This window comes from Canis aureus, chromosome 9, assembly GCF_053574225.1.
Source record: "Canis aureus isolate CA01 chromosome 9, VMU_Caureus_v.1.0, whole genome shotgun sequence".
NCBI lineage: Eukaryota > Metazoa > Chordata > Mammalia > Carnivora > Canidae > Canis > Canis aureus.
This window is the reverse complement of record NC_135619.1, coordinates 46,100,831-46,120,308: the sequence shown is the minus strand read 5'-3', so window position 1 is coordinate 46,120,308 and position 19,478 is coordinate 46,100,831. Positions and strand designations below refer to the sequence as shown.

Below are 19,478 nucleotides of genomic sequence, written 5' to 3'. Positions count from 1 at the left end.
GCATGCTGGCCCAGACTCAGGAAGACACCAGGCACCAAGGCAACCTCCATAACTCCTGCATGGAGCCTGCTGACCATGTCATACACACAGTTCGTATGCTCTTGCAGGACCGTTTCTACTCAATGTGCTTTCACAGATTGGGGCTTCGAGATGTCAAGTTAAGGGTCACACCTCTGCTACACAGGGAAGTCTAGTTAGGGTCAAGTTGGCCAGACCACAAGTCCCCAAATTTTATGAATACCAGGCTGGGCCAAATCCTTGTCATCCAGGGAAGTTTTCTGTGTAACTGAGTGGCCGATAGCTGTGCACGTCCTTGCCAGAAAAACCAAATGACCTCACTTTTGGGTGGCTTTTCCTTCTTTGGAAAAGGAATGTGGGCTACTCCTGTGAGCTACAGCCTGCCGAGGCCTGTGTGCTATCAGACCTGCAGGGGCCAGAGCTGGACTCCAGACGTGGGGGCGGTGTTCCAGGTGGGAGCAGCCCAAAGTCGGCAGTGGTCAGTGGGTCCTTCTCATGCTGGTCTCCAGAGCAAGATGTCGCCCTGCTGTGGGGTGTGGCCAGAGGAGCAGAGGTCCTGGGCTGTGACCTGACCTTCAAAGTGGCTACTCCTCAGGGAGGCCTCGAGAAGGCCAGTGGTACCTCCAGCTCACAGTTCAGGCCTGGCTCCAGTGCTCCATGTGACCAAAGGGGAGAGCGGTCCCTGTCGCCTTGGAATCCTTGAGTTAGCTTGCGTTTGGGCCACAGTCAGTAGCTGGGTAGTTAGTTCAGGCAGTGGAGCTGGGGCTTGGAGCCGGGGAGGGTCCAGAGCCTGCTTTTTTGGCTGGTTTCTTGCCAGTGAGACTAATGGGTGAACAACAACAATGAAACCATGGTAAGAGGCTTAGTGGGGTCCTGGAACATTTTAGTTTAGTTGTTTGTTTTTAGAATCACTTTTTGGAAATAAAATTTACATACACTTCACCCATTTAAAGGATATGGTCAAATGGTGGTTAGTACACTCACAGCTGTGCAACCATCCTCGCAGTCAGTTGGAGAACATGTTCATCACTTCAAAAAAAAACCCCATGTCCCTTAGCTGGGCCCTCTCTCTCCCCTGCTTCCAGCCCTAAGCAACCAGGACTCTACTTTCTGTCTCTGTAGATAGCTTTTTGGATTTTAACATCTAGCGAGCATTTAATCTGAGTGCAGCACTGGGCTAAGCCCTTCGCATCAGCTCAGGCAACACTCCCACACAACAACCGTGTGGAATAGATGCTCATGTTTGTCTTCGTCTTACTGATGTGACAGCTGAGGCCCAGTGGACCGGGATCACAGAGGCCACAGTTGACGGAGCCTGCCCATGGCTGCCAGCCATTGCTGTTCTTTGGTCTCTGGCTGTGGAGGTGGAGGTTGGTGGAGGCAGCTGACTCTCACTGGCTGGGAGCTAACAGGACAGCCTTTGCTTCTTCACAGGGATCACACGCCACCTGTCTTTTAAAATGGTCCCCAGGTCTCTCAGGAGCTTGCAAGTGCCACCTACATGGCAGGAAGGCACCGAGCTGCCCAGGCCTTGGTCTGCTTTCTGAGGGCCTTGTCAAGAAGGATGCTCCTGGAGCTCTCTCCAACCCGAGCATGTTCATTAGGTCCAACCGCCGACCAGGATGAGCCAGCCATTCAGTCCCCTGCTCTTGGCCACCCTTTTGTCTTCCAACATGGGCTGCAGGTGGACATAAACCAGGAAACACACACAGGCCCTTGCTCCCCACCTAGTCTCCCAACCTGGCTGGGAGGCTGATCTCAAGATTTCCTCATTAGTGGGGGGAAAGAAAAAACAGGATGTCTTTCTTTCAAGCCTGTAGAGCTCTGTGAATAATTAACCTTGATTCAACAGAAAGGCTTGGGAAGTGAGAGCAGTATGGCAACGGACGTTTATGGGCTCCTGCTCTGTTCTGTTTGCTTCCATTGGCCTCATTTTGACAACAACCTGCAAAGCAGGGGTATTATGTATCCCATTTGTCAGATGAAGCGATTGAGGCCTGGACAGGTTAATTAAGGTCACATAGAGGGACAGAGACAGGCTGGATTAAGACTTTTAAAGTGTCTGCTATGGACACAGCAGCAGATGGTCTTTAATTAAGAATGTAAGATCTCATTTGGTCCTTTCTCATGCTGTGCTGTGTAGGCCTTACTATCCCCATTTTATAGGTGGGCATCCTGAGGCCGAGACTGAGAGTCCTGTCCTGACAGAGCTGGTGAGAGGTGTGGGTGGGACTGCAACTCCAGCCCTGTCCAGTTCCAAAGCCTGGCTCTGCCGGGTGCCCCAGCCACCTGCACCCTGACTTTCCAGGATCCCAGCATTCATGTAGCCTGGGGGGCAAGCTGTTAGAGAGGTGCTGTTTCCAAACAGAGGAAACTGCCTGGCGGCTCTCAACTTTGTCAGCAACCACTCCCAGGTTGGGGGAAAGTAAATAGATCTGGGTGGAGATGTTCTTGAGGACTCTGCTTTTCATCTTTGAACGAGCCAGCTGACAGCTTGCTTTGAAAGGCTGGCAGTGTGCCCTCGATAAGTTAACCAGATACTCCTGTTTATGTTATGAGAGCAGCGGGCATCTGAGATCACTTCTGGGCAGCTCTCTGCCTAGACAAACCACCTAGCGCCCACACCCTAGCTCGACTGGCCATGTGTGTGGGGACGAGAGGGTCTCCAGGGTGGCCTGAGGGAGAGAGAAGGCACCCTGGCTGGGCCAGCAGGTGCTGGGAGAACAAAGCCCTGCACACACGTGCTGGCCCGGCCCCGTCAGGGGCCCCTGATCTGATGGCCACCCACCGCAGCCAGTGGCACCACCAGGGACGTGCTGCGCTCTGACTGGCAGCCACAGCAGAGCACCCACTGGAAGGGGTGTTGGGGACTGGCAGCCGGAGAACTGATTTTTTACTTGATGAACCTAGTCTGGGTTGCTCTATTCCAGGGAGGGGCATTGAGAATGAGCAGCCATGTACCACTTTCAGGAGGCTTAGAAGCTAGGTTGGGGTTTTTCTGGAGCTACTTGGCCAGGGGGTAGTGCTTTTCATCTTCCCCCACAGTTAGTAGTTTACTAACTATTGGGGTAGGGGTGTGTGTGTGTATGTGTGTGTGTGTGTGCACGCGCACGTGTGTGTGCATGCGCACAATGACTGATTTATCCTCATGCCCTGGCTCCTAATTATGACTTTCTTGTAATATTCTATACTGATAAGGCACTTTAAAGTTTTCCACAACCCTTTCTCTATAAAATATCTTATTTGATTCTCTTACTAATTCTTTTAAGGAGATGGGTTGGATTTTTTTTTCCTTTTTTTATTTTGGAAACAGCTGTTTCCCTCCCACCCCCGATACTATATGAGCACTGATCCCTCACCCCTACAAAAAAATTCCCAAACAAATGGGAAGTTTCCTGTATCCCATCGCAGAGGTCTGACTTAAATAAATGTATATGCTTGCAGATAGACTTTATATTTTAAAGACTTTATTTGTTCATGAGAGACAGAGAGACCGGCAGAGACACAGGCAGAGGGAGAAAGAGGCTCCATGCAGGGAGCCCGATGGGGGACTCGATCCTGGGTCTCAGGGATCACACTCTGAGCTGAAGGCAGAAGCTCAACCACTGAGCCACCCAGGTACCCCAGCTTTTCTTATATTTGTGTAGCTTTTTTGTTGTTGTTAACTAGGTGATGACTGTATGGGGCGTAAAATTCCAAAGAAACAAAAGGGCATTCTGTAAAAAAGCAAATGTCCTTCCCCCCCTCTGTCAGGAGGCCCCACTCCCTTCCCTGGAGGCAGCCACTCTTTCAGGTCCCTGTATGTCCTTCCAGGGATATTTTGACATCTAGCTTTTGTGGATGATCAGCAAACTACTAGCAGGTGTCTGGTTGTGAGGGCAGGAGCTGGCAGTCTTAACACTGAAACACAGATCTTTGAGTTCATAGAGATGAAACTGTCCCTATGGAATTTATTGGCCTCTTTTGATTAGGAGCAGAGCCTACCAATCAGAATCAACCCTACAAGGAACAAAAGATTGTCCTTTGGTTGTGTCTTTTTTTTTTTTTTTAATGAAGTATAGTTGACACGTGGCATTCCATTAATTTCAGGTGTACAGTAGTGATTCTCGACAATTCTGTGCAGTATGCTATGCTCACCACAAGCGTTGCTCACGTCTGTGCTGTCTTTTAATTAGGCATGTTTTGACGGGAAAAGTTGCTCGATTCCAGCCTGCAAGGAATGAGGGACATATTTGGGGTTACATAGCTGGAAGGGGTCGAGGTGATTTATCTGGGATCACACGAACACCTGGCTGAGGCAGAGCAGGGCTCAGGTTCCCTGACCCCTGCCTCCTGAACAATAGCTCCCCTGGAAGGATCCCAGAGGAGTGGGAGGATGTGACTGGGAGAGGTGTGGTCAGCACGTGAGCCTGGGGCCCCGTGGATGAGTGAGGTGGCGCTCCTGTCCTTCCCCCACTGCCAACCCGTCTTATTTGGCTGCAGGTGGGTTATCTTGTTTACTCTGTTGTGTGACCAATAGAAAAGGCACCTTTGTCAACGGAGGCTTCTCTGGTGAGGTCAGCCAAGAGTGGATGGCCTGGATTGTGCTCGGTGGCGAGTAAACATCAAAAAGGAAAGTGCTAGCAGGGAGAAGGGTGAGGGAGCAGATGGTTAACACCGGCCATATTTGCAGGTGCCTGAACAAGGGAAGCAGAGAAAGCTGTGGACCTCTGGTTCCTGGGGCACCAGCACTGTTCACGTGTGGATGGTTTGTTTTTTTTTTTTTCAGGTGCTTTTCATGTTCCTGTGATCACTCACTTAATTTTGAACCTGCAGTACATAACAGTTCTATATCTTGCCTTTTTTGTTAATTATATTTAAGGTTTTTTTTCCCCTAATAATATATAGTTTCAGAACGCCTCATTGTGATCGTGTAATGTTCCATTAAGTGGATGAATCATAATTTACTTTACTAATGCTCTATTAATATAATTTCAGGCCATTTCTAATTTTTTCCTCTCCAGTAAGGCTGACAAGAACATTTTCATACTCATGCCTTTTATTTAGCATTACTTACCCAGAGCAGCGCCCCAGCACTGGGCTAGGGCTTGTGTGCAGTTCAGTTCCCCGTGGTGAGTAGCTTTCCCCAGGGGGGTATCACATTGGCCTGCCTGCTGTGACATGCTGCAGGCCTTGTCCCTATACCTACCCTGCAGTGGGAATTAGCAGGAACTTATTTTTTGCAAAGGTAACGAATGAAAATTGGTACCTTTGTTTCAGTTCACAAAGTATGGCAGTGTGTGTGGCACATCTAATTGACCCTGGTGCCAGGTTATCAGTCCTCGATCAAGCCCTAATGAGGGGAGGCCCCACTACTCCTGGCAGGAAGTCCTGTCAGCTTTTGCTCCCAGATCCCTAGATGGCTGGTGGCAGCTGTGGTGTTAGGAGGGGTACCTGTGCTAAGCACTGTCTTGTGCTCAGTGCTCGTGTCAACACATTGTATGTTCCTATGTGTGCCACTTTTTTTTGTTAGGAGACTTAGAAAGATTTCATGTGGGGCGCCTGGGTGGCTCAGTCGGTTAAGCATCTGCCTCGGGCACAGGTCATGATCCTAGTGTCCTGGGATTGAGCCCTGCATTGGGCTCCCTGCTCAGGGGGGAGCCTGCTTCTCCCTTTCCCTCTGCAGCTCCCCCTGCTTGTGCTCTCTCTCTCTGTCAAATAAATAAAGTATTAAAAAAAAAAAAAAGACTTCATGTTTTCCCACAGTAGAGCCAGAGACTCTAAGGGCCTTTTATTTTTTTAATTTAAAATAACTTTTAATTTCTAAGTAATCTCTACACCCAACGTAGGGCTCCAGCTCACAGCCCCTGAGATCAAGCATCACATGCTCTATGGACCGAGCCAGCCAGGAGCCCCAGCCCCACTCTCCTTACGCTTGTTCCTTCTGCTCACTTATTAAACCTCTTTGAGAGGCAGCCCGGGTGGCTCAGCGGTTTGGCGCCTGCCTTCAGCCCAGGGCCTAATCCTGGAGACCGGAGATTGAGTCCCACATCAGGCTCCCTGCATGGAGCCTGATTAAGAAGCACTTCCTCTGCCTGTGTCTCTGCTTCTCTCTCGTGTCTCTCGTGAATAAATAAATGAAATCTTAAAAAAAAAAAAAAAAAAAAAAAAACAACCTCTTTGAGGCTTCATTTCCTCATCTGTAAAATAAGGCAGAATGATAGCGCCTGGCTCACAGTGTTGTTATGAAGATATATGAGTTAAAGGGGTTAGAGCACTCAGAAGAGGGTCTTGTATACACCAAGTGCTTAGTAGATGTTAGCCACTAATACTGTTCTTTTATATGGCATATGTTTATCTCCTCTAGGTTCTTGACTGGTGGTGGTCTTTGGTTGTCACCACGTGAAATGAGGAGATGTTAGCGGCATCTCATGGGAAGGTCCAGGGTTGCTGCTGAACATCCTGTGATGCACAGGACAGGCCCCCTGACCCCTGACAAGAAACCAACCTCAAATATCAATAGTACGGAGGTTGAGAAGCCCTGCTCACACGTTTAAGTGTGACTCTTGGTAACTGAGCTCTTTAAACACATCTCTAAAGTAACATTTTTAAGGACTGTCTTGGTCTCTTAAAGAATCAGCATCATAAGGGACTTAGCCCCCAGGGTTATGTGGATCCCTTCCCAGCACCCTCACCAAGCACGTGCCTTTGGCAGATTGCACACTGTACATACAACATTTGGTCTGTTTATTACATTGAACTCTAGTGTTCCCGGCACTTTCCTAATAATGGTAGCCACCATTCATTGAGCCTTATGTGTGGGTGATTGTACTCAGTAGTTGACATGTATTTGCAGCATTGCTCCTCGCCATCTTTTGAGGTGGGTTCTATTCTTTTTTTTTTTTTTTCCAATGAGAGATACAGAGAGAGGCAGAGACATATAGGCAGAGGGAGAAGCAGGCTTCCTGCAGGGAGCCCGATGTGAGACTCAATGCTGGACCCTGGGATCACACCCTGAGCTGAAGACGGCGCTAAACTGCTGAGCCACCCAGGCTGACCAGGTTCTATTCTTACACCCATTTTACAGATGTGGAGATTAAGTAAAGTCACTTGCCTAAGATCACTCAGCAGCAGAGCTGAGACTGGATCTGGGTCAATCTTGCTCTAGAATCTATGTTTCTCACTTTGCTTCCTGCCTTGTCCTGCCTGGGGCTGTACCTAACAAGCTTATTTCCTCATTCACAGGAAGGTCTTTCAAATCTTTGAGGTAAGCTGCTGAGTCCTCTCTTCTGTCCTCTGATCAGAGAGCCCCAGGTCTCAGAGTTACCTGCAAAGACATGTTTCTGATCTGCTCACCATCCAGAATGCTCTCCCATGTCTTGGTAACCACCTGTCTGCTTCCTGGCCCTGCTCTCCTCACCTCCCTCCCCCATGCTGCCTCTAGAGAGGCTGCCCATCCCACGCCAGCTCTCCCGATGCTCCAGCAACTCAGACTCTGTGCCAATGCTGACCGGTCACCCAGATTCCACTTGATCGGTAGTGTCACTTAACAGTGACCCATTTTCTTTTCTTTTTTTTTTAAGATTTTATTTATTTATTCATGAGAGATACAGAGGCAGAGACACAGGCAGAGGGAGAAGCAGGCTCCATGCACCGGGAGCCCGATGTGGGACTTGATCCCGGGTCTCCAGGATCGCGCCCTGGGCCAAAGGCAGGCGCTAAACCGCTGCGCCACCCAGGGATCCCCTGTTCGTGCATCTTCACGAGCAACTGGGACATCTCCACCCTTTGCGTTTCTGGTGGAAATTACTTGATCTCTATGCTGTGAATCCAGTTTATTAAGCTCTTTACTGAGGAGCTTGTGGAGGACTGCCCCGGCCAGGGAACCATGAATCTTCAGTCTCAGACACAACAGGTGGGGACGAGAGGAGATAGCTGCGTGGTGTGCCTGGAAGCCCACATCGCTCCTCCCCACTCCGTTGCCCCTTTGGTTTCTTCTCTGTTGCGGAGAAAGCCAAATCACAGGTGTTCTGTACTGCATACCACAATTTTAGTCCTTCCCCATAACACATCAGAGTCTCAGACACACTGGGTGTCATTGTGGAGCTCGGGCACTAGTTTCGGAGTGGGACCCAGACAGAGTTTGGTGGCTTAGGACAGGGAGGCGGCTGCAGGCTGGGGGGCGCAGAGCAGTGAAACCACCGGTAGGTTTCAGGGGAGCTGCTTTTCCTTCCCCGCTTTCTAAATGACAGGCACTTCATGAGTGTTTTCTAGCTAATCCTCTTGGGTTTATAAAGTGCTTTCACTGTCTCCCTTTCACTGGTCAGGGAGCTAAAGTTTAGGGAGGGTAATCTCAAAGTCACTCAGCTGGCACATGGTCGATTTGGGCATCAAACCCAGATCTGGTGCGCCCCGACAGGCATGTTCTCAGTGACCCGGTTATCTCCACTGTGCCCTACCTCTGCTTGAGCTGCATGGGAGGTGCTCACCCTCCCCTTCAAGGCAGTCCCCTGCGGGCCGAGGATAGGAGACCCAGGGATTTAACCCAGTGCAGTGCCGTGCAGCTGGAGGCCTCAGAAGCAGGCCTTTGTGCGGGAGCCGTGAGCAAACACAGGTGCATTTCTGTCTTCCAGAGCTTGGAGCCTGGCTTCCCCAGGAAATGCGGCTGGCTGCTTTCAGCAGCATTTTCCTCTTGCAAAACCAGTATATATTTTTCAAAACCTGCCTCTTCTTCCTCTTGTCCCCAGCCCCTCTCCACAACTGAGTGATAAACAGATTTCACAGCTCCCCGCTGGGCCAAGATGCAGGTGATTCCCACCAGGACCTTGGCCAGATGGGACCTGAAACTATTCCCTGCTGTGGGGAAGGGAGGGGTGCAAGCGGGGGTCCAATTCACCTTGAGTGTGTAGAAAACCTCGGGCAGAGGCTGAGTGCGGGCCTGGAAGGGAGAGGAGGGCAAGCGCTGTGGAAATTCCAGATGGTGGTAAATGAGAAAAGCCACCCTCCCCCCAGATATATACAGCATGTTGACACCGGGGTAGGTCCCAGCTGGGAGAGAATATGGAACCACAAAATAAATTCTCTTCAAGATAAATTCTCTTAATATATTTTTAAAAGATTTTATTAGAGAAATGATGAGACAGAGAGCACGAGCAATGGGGAGAAGCAGACTCCCCATTGAGCTGGGAGCCTGACGTGGGGTTCAGTCCCAGGACCCTGAGCTGAAGGCAGACACTTAACCACCTGAGACACCCAGGCGCCCCTCTAATATTTTTTGCAATAAAAAAAGTCTTAACAAAATGAAAAGAGAGGCTAAGTAACCTCTGGTCTCCTGCCAGGTTACAGTGCCAACACTAGAGGAAGGTCACCCAGTAAGTATTCTTCCTCTGAGCTTACACTTCTGGAGGGTCCCCGAGGGTGCTATTTGGTCCACCAACCCCTTGCCCTGATAACCATCTGGCATCATCCACAGGTGTAGTTGGGGCTTCCAGGACCCCCTCACCCCTGACTTTGCATGAATTCCTCACTGGCTCCTTCACCCAGTTACCCAATTTTTCCACCCACTAGAATGTCTGCTGCATAGGACAGGGGTTTTGCTTTTTTGTTCACTGCTGTGTGCCTGACTCTGTGCTCTGGGACTCTAAGAAGAGCACTGAGTTCACACCCTCAGGAGCTCCCATTCTGACAAGTGGTCAGCAAGCACCATGCAATGGTGGGATATGGGCAATGATGGAGTGGGCACAGAGTGCTTTGGGTTCTGTGCTCCCAACCCAGATGTTGTCATGGCTGGCTTTTAGGAAGGCTTCCAGGAGGAGGTGATATCTTAGCCTGATCTTGGAAGATGAGAGTGAGCTAGCCAAGCATGACATGGAGGACATTCCAGGTTGAGGATGAGTGTATATCCCCTGCCCACCCTCAGTCTGTATGCCAGTCTTCCCGAAGCTTTTGTATAGCATACACATGCCTCTGCTGTCACGGGAGCAGACTGATCCACAGAGTTGGAACAGTGTTTGTCAGGAGAGAGAAGTCACCTATGTTGGTGAATTCTTAGTGAAGCATGATTGATTGATTGATTTTTAAAAGATTTTATTTATTCATGACAGACACAGAGACAGAGAGAGAGGCAGAGACACAGGCAGAGGGAGAAGCAGGCTCCATGCAGGATCACACCCTGGGCTGAAGGCGGCGCTAAACCGCTGAGCCACCCAGGCTGCCCGTGAAGCATGATTTAAAGATGAGGCCCAGACTTGGGGGTATCCTAATGCTGCCTCCTCCTCCACACCTGATGGACTGATACCATCTCTTCTTGCCCACAGGCTCTTCAACTCTTGCTTATAAACCTAAGCAGCCATTTCTTTACCCCTAATGGTATGGTGTTCCTCCCTCCTGCCTGTTCTTTGCCACTTCCCTTTGTTCCCCAGGGCAAGAGGAAGTGGTGGGGGAAGGGGGTCATGTGTCTGATGACCTTTCTTAGGAGGAGGGGGAGTTCTGGGGTGGCTGCTACTGCTTGAGTAACTCGCTGCTCACCATTGCAACTTTGCGGGGCGGGTGGGAGGAGAGCCGGACACGAGCTCTTGAGCCCCTGTGTAGTTGAGAGTGACATTTGGCGCATAGATGCCTGGAGTTGCCAAGAAGTAGTTTGGTTCTGAAGCTAGAGAGCCCTTCTTTCTGTTTCCCATGGAACGTGACAGCAGGGGAGCAACCCCTGCCCACATTTTGGGTGGGCCTGGGAAAAGCCTGGGAAAGCACAGGCTTTTGTTTCTGTTTTTTGAGTCGCCCTGTTCCTTGTGTGAGCCACGAGGTGGTGCTGTTGGCATGGGACTGCTTGGTTTATCCAGAAGCCATTTCAGCCATTGCTGCCCCCTATCCCCACCCTCTACCCCCTATCCTGCAGACTAGAAAGTCACAGTAGAGATGGTCTTTCATTTAGTCTCCTTAGATGCCCTTTCTGGAATTCTTCCTCACACCTTTGCAGCTTGAGGTGCTTTGCATCCTGATGCCAGACCCACATAGTGCGCATTGGGGTCCTCACCTTTCTCTCCTTGTCCTGATTCTGGGCCTCTGAACTCTTGAGTCCAGCAGGACTTAACTAATTCTTTCCCTTAGCCAGCTGCCAAATGGACCAAGATTTAATGAATGAATTTGCCCTGATTAATTAATAAAGGCTTAATCTGTTACCTCTGGGGTTTTTGTAACTGTGATGATGGAAATGAAGCCTTATTGAAGAGGTAAATTGCTGGCCCTTTGAACTGTGGGAGGGGAGTCACTAGAGGGTATTGCATTGTCCATCCCACGCATGCCCACCCATGCCTTACACACAGCAATTGGAGAGGGCATGAGGCAGGTAGGTCCTGGAGACCCACTGGGGTCCCTGTGAGGGCTCAGAGACCATGTGACTCATGGGGAGCCTGACTGCTTGCTCTTCTTTCCTTTGCCCAGACGTTCACGGCATGGTGCAACTCCCACCTCCGCAAGGCGGGCACGCAGATCGAGAACATCGAGGAGGACTTCCGGGATGGACTGAAGCTCATGCTGCTGCTGGAGGTCATCTCAGGTGAGGTGGGCCACCCTGGCCGAGGACGAGGTGCTGCCTGCTGGGTTCGGCCACTTTGGGAATGCTGCTCTGACATCTCTGCTTCTGCTCTGCCTTTGGTCATGGTGAGCTTTGGGTCTCTTGAAAGAAGTTGTGGGCGACATGTGTGAATTCAGACTAGGAGGCTGGGTTTGGTCCCAGCTCTGCTGCCAGCCATCCACACGTCCTTGGACAAGTCACTGCCTTTTCGCCTCAGCACTCTCATTTGCACAAAGAGGCAGTTTGAAGGGTAGTCTCAGAGGTCCCTTCCCCTCCAGAGTGCTAGGACTGCATGGTCGTCATGTAACCATGACTGACCATCTCTAAACTGTGGCTTCACTAGTCCCTCTCTCCCTTTATCTAGAGGATCTGGCTTCCTTATCTGGCCCCCAGTGTAGAATCTGGATGTCCAGAAATCTGGAGGGACAGCTCCTCTTGAATGCAGAGCTCCTCTTTCTTATGAATACCTTTCCTCCACCATTCCTTAGAGGTTGGTAGTTCCAACATTCTCATCTTGGTTTATACACTGGGTGATCTTAGCTACTCTCTTCACTTTACCTTCTGCTTTGATGCCAGTGAGTCCCAGACCTCCTCGCAGTCCAGCCTTTTCCCTCAGGCCCCATATAGACCCAGATGTCCCTCAGCACCCCCTGCTCCCCAGCATGCCCAAGACTACCCCTGGCCCTGACAGATCTCTTTCCTCCTATAATCTTTTTTTTCCCCAAGATCATATTTGTTTATTCATGAGAGATACAGAGAGAGGTAGAGACAAGGCAGAGGGAGAAGCAGGCTCCTCACAGAGAGCCTGTTGCGGGACTCTATCCTCGGACCTGGGATCAGGCCTTGAGATGAAGGAAGATGCTCAACCGCTGAGCCACCCAGGCGTCCCTCCTCCTATTATCTTAATCTTCTCCCGAACCTAATGTAGGAATTAGAGACAGCTCTTCCTCTGCTTTGCTTGCCAACTTGGCATTCAGGTTATGTTCATTCTATTTCCTTCTTCTGTTACCTTTTGACCTCTGCTGCGTGGTGTCAGTGTGGGCCTACATCAGCTCTACCCCAATGATCCGCAGAGGCCTTTGACCCCCTCCCAGTTCCTTCTACACCGCCACAGTCCCATCACCCACACCGCAGCCAGAGGGGCCATCTGACGGCCCAAATATGGTCTCGCTGTTCCCTGCTTAGAACCCTTCAGAGCCTCCTCAGGGCTCGAAGCCTGCAGCCCACATTCCTTAGTATAGCTTGCAGGATCCTTTGTGAGCTGGCACCTGTTTTGTGTTCAACTGACTTCCCAAAAAGGTATCAGACCTCAGGCCCTCTGCCACCCCAAGAGACAGGCAGTCCTCACCAAGGACACGCTCTCTGCACTTCTGCAGAAGCTCCAATTGACTTGTTCCCCAACACTTTGAAATATCCTCTTGCAGGTGAAATCTGTGTGTTGTGGGGTGGGGGTAGGGCTGGGGGGTTGTGTGTGCGTGGTAGAAATCTACTGAACATGAAACTTAGCATTTTGAACATTTTCGATTTCACTAAGTACTAAGTACATTCACATTGCTGTGCAGCCACCGCCAACCATCTGCAGACCTCTCTGTCATCCCGCACGGAGACTCCGTGCCCTGGAAACAGCGACTGCCCATTCCCTTCTCCCTTGAGCCCCTGGCAGTCACCCTTCTCTTAGTCTGTTTGACTGTTCTCAGCACCTCGTATGAGTGGACTCATCCAGTATATGTCCTTTTGTGACTTATTTCATCGTGACGTCTTGCAGGGTCATCCACATGCAGGCTCTCCTTCCTTTTTAAGGCTAATACTCGTTGCAGGTGCATACCGCATTCTGTTTATCCATTCATCTTCTCGTGGACGTTTGTGCTGCTTCTATCTTGTGGTTATTGCGAAAAGTGCTGCTGTGAACATGGGTGTACATCTACCTGTTTGAGCCCCTGCTTTCAAGTCTTTTGGGTATAAACCCAGAAGTGGAATTGCTGGATCATATAGTAATTCTGTGTTTAATATTTTTTAGCTACTGCCATACTGTTTTCCTCTAACTGCCTTTCCTTTTAGAATGTCCTTCACTGCCTCCTCTTCCAACATTTCTTAGTTTAAACAAACCTAGTATTCTTTTTCATTCTTTAAAACTCAGCTCAGGGTTTCCGTCCAGGAAAGCTTTCCCCATAAGAGTGGCTGCTCAACTCTGGGCTCCTGTAACATCCCATTAATTCTTTGGTTATGTCAGTTTTCCCACAGCATGATCATTTTTGGCCCATTTGTTCTTTTCCCCATCTCACCCTGAGCTGCTTGGGGGGATGGGATGGTCTCATCTCTGTGTCCCAAGTGCTCAGGATTGTACTTGGCATGTATGTGATGCTCAACAAATATCAGAGTGACCAGATGCCCTGAAGTGGGCTTTTCTGCATAACCACCACTGAACAGGTGGGCCTGTGCCCAAGGGGGACCTGTGCACGTCTGTGAAGGGGGCTTGTCTCTTTCCCTGGAGTGGGGGACATTGAGCCACTAAGATGTTGCCATTTCATCCTCGAACATCTTTGAGGTGGGTAGAATGACAGAAGGAAGGGATGGCTGCCCCTCAAGGTCCTCTAAGTGGTGTCCCTGGACTACTGACACCAGAACCCGCGGGACCGCTTCTCCACCTGCACATTCACCCCAAACTTCCTAAATCAAAAACTTAGGAGGCAGGGAGAGGGGGCTGGGTATCTGAAGTTTGAGAACTGCTGGCCTTGCTGCCTCCCCTGTCCCAATGAAGTCCTGTGCTGGCCAGTGTGTACAGTTGGGGGCTGGCTAGGGAGCCCGTGCTTGGCAGGACTAAGGGCTGGGGCTTCAGCAGAAGAGCCTTCAGGCTGCAAGGTGGGGGAGCGGGATGGGGTGTCACCTTATCCATCCTATGAGAGGGAGTCCCTGTGGCATTTCATCTGCCCAGGAGCTTGGTAGAGTACCTTGTTGGGGAGGCCAAGCAATGACCACAGCCTTGGGAGAACCACTAGTGGAAAGTCTTAATTTAATCATAAAACCCCAGCTGTGCTTCCCTGGAGCTGCCAGGCCTAATCATATCTGCGGCAGGAAGTCTGTTCTCTAGAAGTTGGGGGGCTGGGAGGCCCCCTGGAGAAGTGCTGCTCCCACATTGTGGCTGCCCTGCTCTCAGCCAGGCTACTAATGTGCTGGGTGTGGCGGGGAGGGGACGTGTGGTTAGGTGGGGCTGGAGACTGTGGCAGGTGCAAGGGTCCTGAGTCTCGGACTCCAGGATGATAGTTCTTAGCATTTTGGAGTCTGGCCTTTTAGAGACTCTAAAGCTATGTGCCCCTTCCCCGGCTATGGGCACGCATGTAACCCATTTTTAGTTTTAGTTTATTTATTTATTTATTTATTTTTTAAAAGGTTTTATTTATTTGAGAGAGAGAAGGACCAGGGGGAGGGGCAGAGGGAGAAGCAGACTCCCCGCTGAGCAGGGAGCCTGCCCCTTAGTTTTAGTTTAAAAAGGGTCCCTGAGGGCCTCTGTTGTAAGCTGGAAGTGCTCACCCTTGCTGGGGTGTTTGAAGAACTGGCTCTTTGCCTGCAGCTTCTGGTCCTAGAACCTGAGTTGGAGGAGGGGGTGGGCTGCTGGTGGAGAGTTGTCTTAGATCTGAGCCAAGGATGCCCACGAGAGGCAGCGGTTCTCGAGTAAGAGAGGAACACTGTGGGCAGCTCCACGTAAACACTAGGGAACTTTTTCAGAATATTCTAAAGTGCCCACACCTCTCCCCAGGCCAAACAGTATGGATTAGAAGGGATTGGATGCCTTTGCGTGTGCAGTTCCTTCTGCCTTGACCATCACTCCCTGCTGCCTCAGCCTGGCTGCCCTCCCACTCAGAGGCCCTTCCTGACTATTCCACAACTCCTTCATCCCCCACCTGCCCTCCTCTGCATCCTCTTTTTAAGCATTTATCTTTCTTGGTGTTTGTTCATGTGCGTACATTTGTGTGTCTCTCTGTTGAAGGTCTGTCTCCTCCTGGTCCGTAAGCGCATGGAGGCAGGGAACTGTTTTGCTCACCCCTGTATTCCTAGCGCCCAGCCAAGTCCCTGACATGTGGGGCTGATTACAGATCTTTTGGGTGGAGGCAAGTGGTAGGTTTGAGAAGTGGCAGGAAAGGCAGGGTCCACTCTCCCTGTTGGTCCCTGCTGGTGGTGGTGGTGGTGGGGGGCACTCAGCTGCACCTGGGTGAAAGTATCATGAGAGCAGCCCCACTCCTGGGAAACAGCATCTGACCTCCCTCCCACCCTCCCTCTTGGTCTGTATTCAGGGGAGCGCTTGGCCAAGCCGGAGAGAGGCAAAATGAGAGTGCACAAGATCTCCAACGTCAACAAGGCCCTGGATTTCATAGCCAGCAAGGGTGTCAAGCTCGTGTCCATTGGAGCTGAAGGTGAGTGAGGCCTTCTCTGGCTGCTACACCATACCTCATATCCTGCTCCCTGTTCTCTTGGCCTTTTCTGCCCTGACTCCTGGGTTCCCACACCCCCCGGGTGCATTTGGAAGTGGGGCTGCTAGCACCTCCATCTGGTCGACCTGTGGATTCTTCATGTAACAACTACGATTCCCATCTAGTCTCAGCACCCCCCACATCTAAAGTGCCCACACATCTCCCCAGGCCAAGCAGTATGGATTAGAAGGGGTTGGGTGCCTTTGCATGTGCAATTCCTTCTGCCTTGACCATCACTCTCTGCTGCCTCAGCCTGGCTGCCCTCCCACTCAGAGGCCCTTCCTGACTATTCCACAACTTCTTCCCTGGAAAAGCAAGGGCTGGCTCTCCGGTTCTCACCTCGATGCCCAACGCCTCCAACCAAATCCTGGTGCCATGAGATCCTGTGAGAGTGGCATGCCACCTCCCTCACCCACAGGCCTGTCTGCTTTGCTGCCCGAGGCAGGGAATTCTGTTGCCTGGAGAGTGTCAGACACGGGCTGGGTGGAGGGTGAAGGCTGCCCTGAGGCCCCACGGAGCCCCGGGAAGACCAATGTCCAGAAGCCTTCAGGAACAATCTTCATAACATTTCTCTGCAGATTAGCTTCTTGACTCTCTTTTTCTTCATTTGAATTTTTTTTTTTAAAGCTCAATATAAATCGTTGTTAGTTTGTTCTTATTTAAAAGAGGCAGTCTTGTGTGCAGTGTGATGGCACTGAAGGATTTGGGGAGGGTGGAGGTGATTAGAACGGAACGTCGTGGCCAGGCCGTGTCAGGACTGCACCCCATGGATTCAGACGAGACTCACTGGGCACCTGCTGTGTGGTGTCAGAAATCTAGAGAAAGTACAAGTTTCTATCCGTTCGTTCATCATTGGAGGTATGTGCACGGCTGTGATCCCTGAGCACACAGGCTGTGGCAGGTACTGTGCCAAAGCCCTTTGTACCAGCGATCTCCTGGAACCCTCTCACAGACTCTCTGGTGGCTCTAATTATTATCCTCATTTGATGAGAAGGAAACACATGCCTAACAAGATGAAATAACTTACTTAAGATCCCAGTGTTGGTAAGTGGCAAAGCCAGAACTCAGGTCTGTATGATACCAAAGAAATGCCCCTGAAAAGTGGCCTCTTGAAGACGGTGGAGGACTTGCTCCAGTAAATCATAGGAGCAGATCTGTTTTCTGGTTGATGAGTTTAAAGCCCTCCCTTGCCCCCCTTTCTTCCTAGAAATTGAGGGATTTTATGTTGCTACATCAAACACAAATTTTAGCACAGTATTGGCAAACGATAGGCCGTGGTGTCAAATTCAGCTGGCATGGGTTTTCGTAAAAATTATCTGCTTTCCTGCTACTATTGGCAGGATAGTTGAGACAGTGACCGAATGGCCTGCAAAGCTGAAAATATTTCCTATCACACTTTTGCAGAAAAAAATTTGCCAACCCCTACCTTACTGGGGACACAAGCTAACACTTGAGCAGTCATGGGTGGTGCCCCATGTGTCCCAGCACACCTTCAGCTGAAGCTGATGCCTTCCACGTCTGTGTGGCGCCAGCTCCTAACAGTGTGACACACACAGCAGGTGCTCAGAAAATGTTCAAAGGACGCACACATAGCAGGGTACTTGTTTTGTGAGTGGGGACATATTCTCTGCTTCTTAATAAGAAGAAAAGAGTAGTTTGCTCTGTTAGGGAAGATTAAAGACTTGGCTGAAAAAGTTTCAACTAAGCAGGGTTGGGAAACCAAAGAAGGTGGCGCTCAGCTGGTCTGGTGCAAGCTCACATGCCCACAGGGGCAGGGAAGTAAAGGATGTATGGGGGGGGGCAGGGGTGGTGGTAGGGATGGGTAGGGATTGTGGAGAACTGGGGGTAGCACGTCCTAAGTGGGGCACCTGCCATGCAGATCTAATCATCTGTTGGGAATACAGGTCCAGCATTGCTAGATCTTCCAGTTTTTCAAAAGAAGCCAGAAATCCAGATTTTTAGAAAGAAAAATTAAATAGCTACTCACAAATTAAAAACAAAAACAAAACTGAAGTCCAAAGGGGAAGGTGAGAGAGAATAGCACTTGGTTCCAGCTCTTTGTCTGGCTAGACAGGATGCTGTCCCCGTCTACTTGTGAGCAGGCCTGTAGGGTGACCATCACCAGCCACATTTTATAATCAAGGCAGCCGAGGTTTAGAATAGTCGCTAGGGTGGAAGCACGTGGTGTGGTTGAGCACGGGCTCTGGGCCAGACTGCTTCCACGTGGCAGAGCCAGGCTGAACCTGGGAGTCTGGGCTCTGGAGCTGGGGTCTGAACCTCTTCCCATCACTCCAGATGTGGTGCGTGGGGGGCTGAGGACAAGACTTTCCTGTCTGCTTTTTCCTCAGCCACGGAGTGGCGGGTCAGCTTGGCTATGCTTGCTCCAGCAGAGGGTGAGGAGCAAAGACAGGTCTGGGCATAAACTCCATGCAGCACCTCGACCTTCCGGAAAGTCAGCTTAGCTGGCCACGGCTTTCTAATTTTTTTTTCTTTTTCACACAGGCCTCGCTTCTCTAAAGATTTGGAAAGGCTCCTTCAAAATGAGATAATCCTTCTCTTCTCACTGCCCTAGGGAGTCTGTGCGTTAGGCTGAGCCTTCCGCTTTGAAATCACCTCTCCCGTTTCATACTGAGCGCTAAGATCGTGCTGGGGTGACTGCTCTGCTGTGCCAGGAAACTGGATGAGGCCACAAATGGGTTTTGTTTATTTTAATGAAATGGAGTTTACTGCTCTAGACTATAAAATAAAAGGCAGTGGAGCAGATCACTTGGAATGAGCTCTCATAGGGGTTGGGGCGGGGAGAGATGCTGCTGGTTACCCTGAAGAACATTCTGGGCTGAGGGATGCAGGCCCAGCGTGGGCAAGACCTCACGGTGGGATTATCACAGGGGGATTATCACACGGTGCAGGACTAGACTCTCATGAGCCCCTGAGGGGCAGCACCAGGCCCGGGAGACCCCGTGGGCAGGCTGATTCTGGATGACGGGAAGGACCTATGGGCGTGGAATGGAATGGGTGCCCTGGAGGGGTATATGGCCCCTGTTCCTGAAGGTGTTCAGGTGGAGGCTGAGAGCAAGGGACCTCTGTACATCCAGGAGGGATTAGAGTAGATCCTTGGGCTTTCCTGTACTGCACTTGATTTAGAATGTCTAGACTTAGTGGAATTGAGACCTGACCTAGGTGAGAGGTTGGGATTTAACTAGGTGAGAGGACCAGGAAGGATTTTTTTATCCTACGATCTTTGGGCGGGGAAAGTCTGATGGCTCTGGGTGCCAAGAGCCTGGGTGTGGTCTTGAAGATTTATCCCCTGTCCTCAGGGCGGAGGGACGGTGGTGCAGTAGCTAGAGCATTGGTCTGCAAGCTGGTTAACCCGGGGGGTCTGGTTTCTGTTAGGGGGAACCCGGGGGGTCTGGTTCTGGTTTCTGTTGAGGGGGAATGTCTTC

At 50.6% G+C, this 19,478-nt stretch overlaps 1 protein-coding gene across 4 annotated transcripts in view; it reads left to right on the top strand.

Moving 5' to 3' along the window:
- The window catches only part of ACTN1 (actinin alpha 1), a 93,298-nt gene that overhangs the window by 38,865 nt on the left and 34,955 nt on the right, over positions 1-19,478 (top strand). For all 4 annotated transcript variants that reach the window (XM_077909753.1, XM_077909751.1, XM_077909752.1 and 1 more), the window contains exons 2-3: positions 11,437-11,551; positions 15,859-15,978. In XM_077909753.1, the coding sequence (XP_077765879.1) occupies positions 11,437-11,551; positions 15,859-15,978 (235 nt within the window). The remainder of the gene's footprint in view (positions 1-11,436; positions 11,552-15,858; positions 15,979-19,478) is intronic.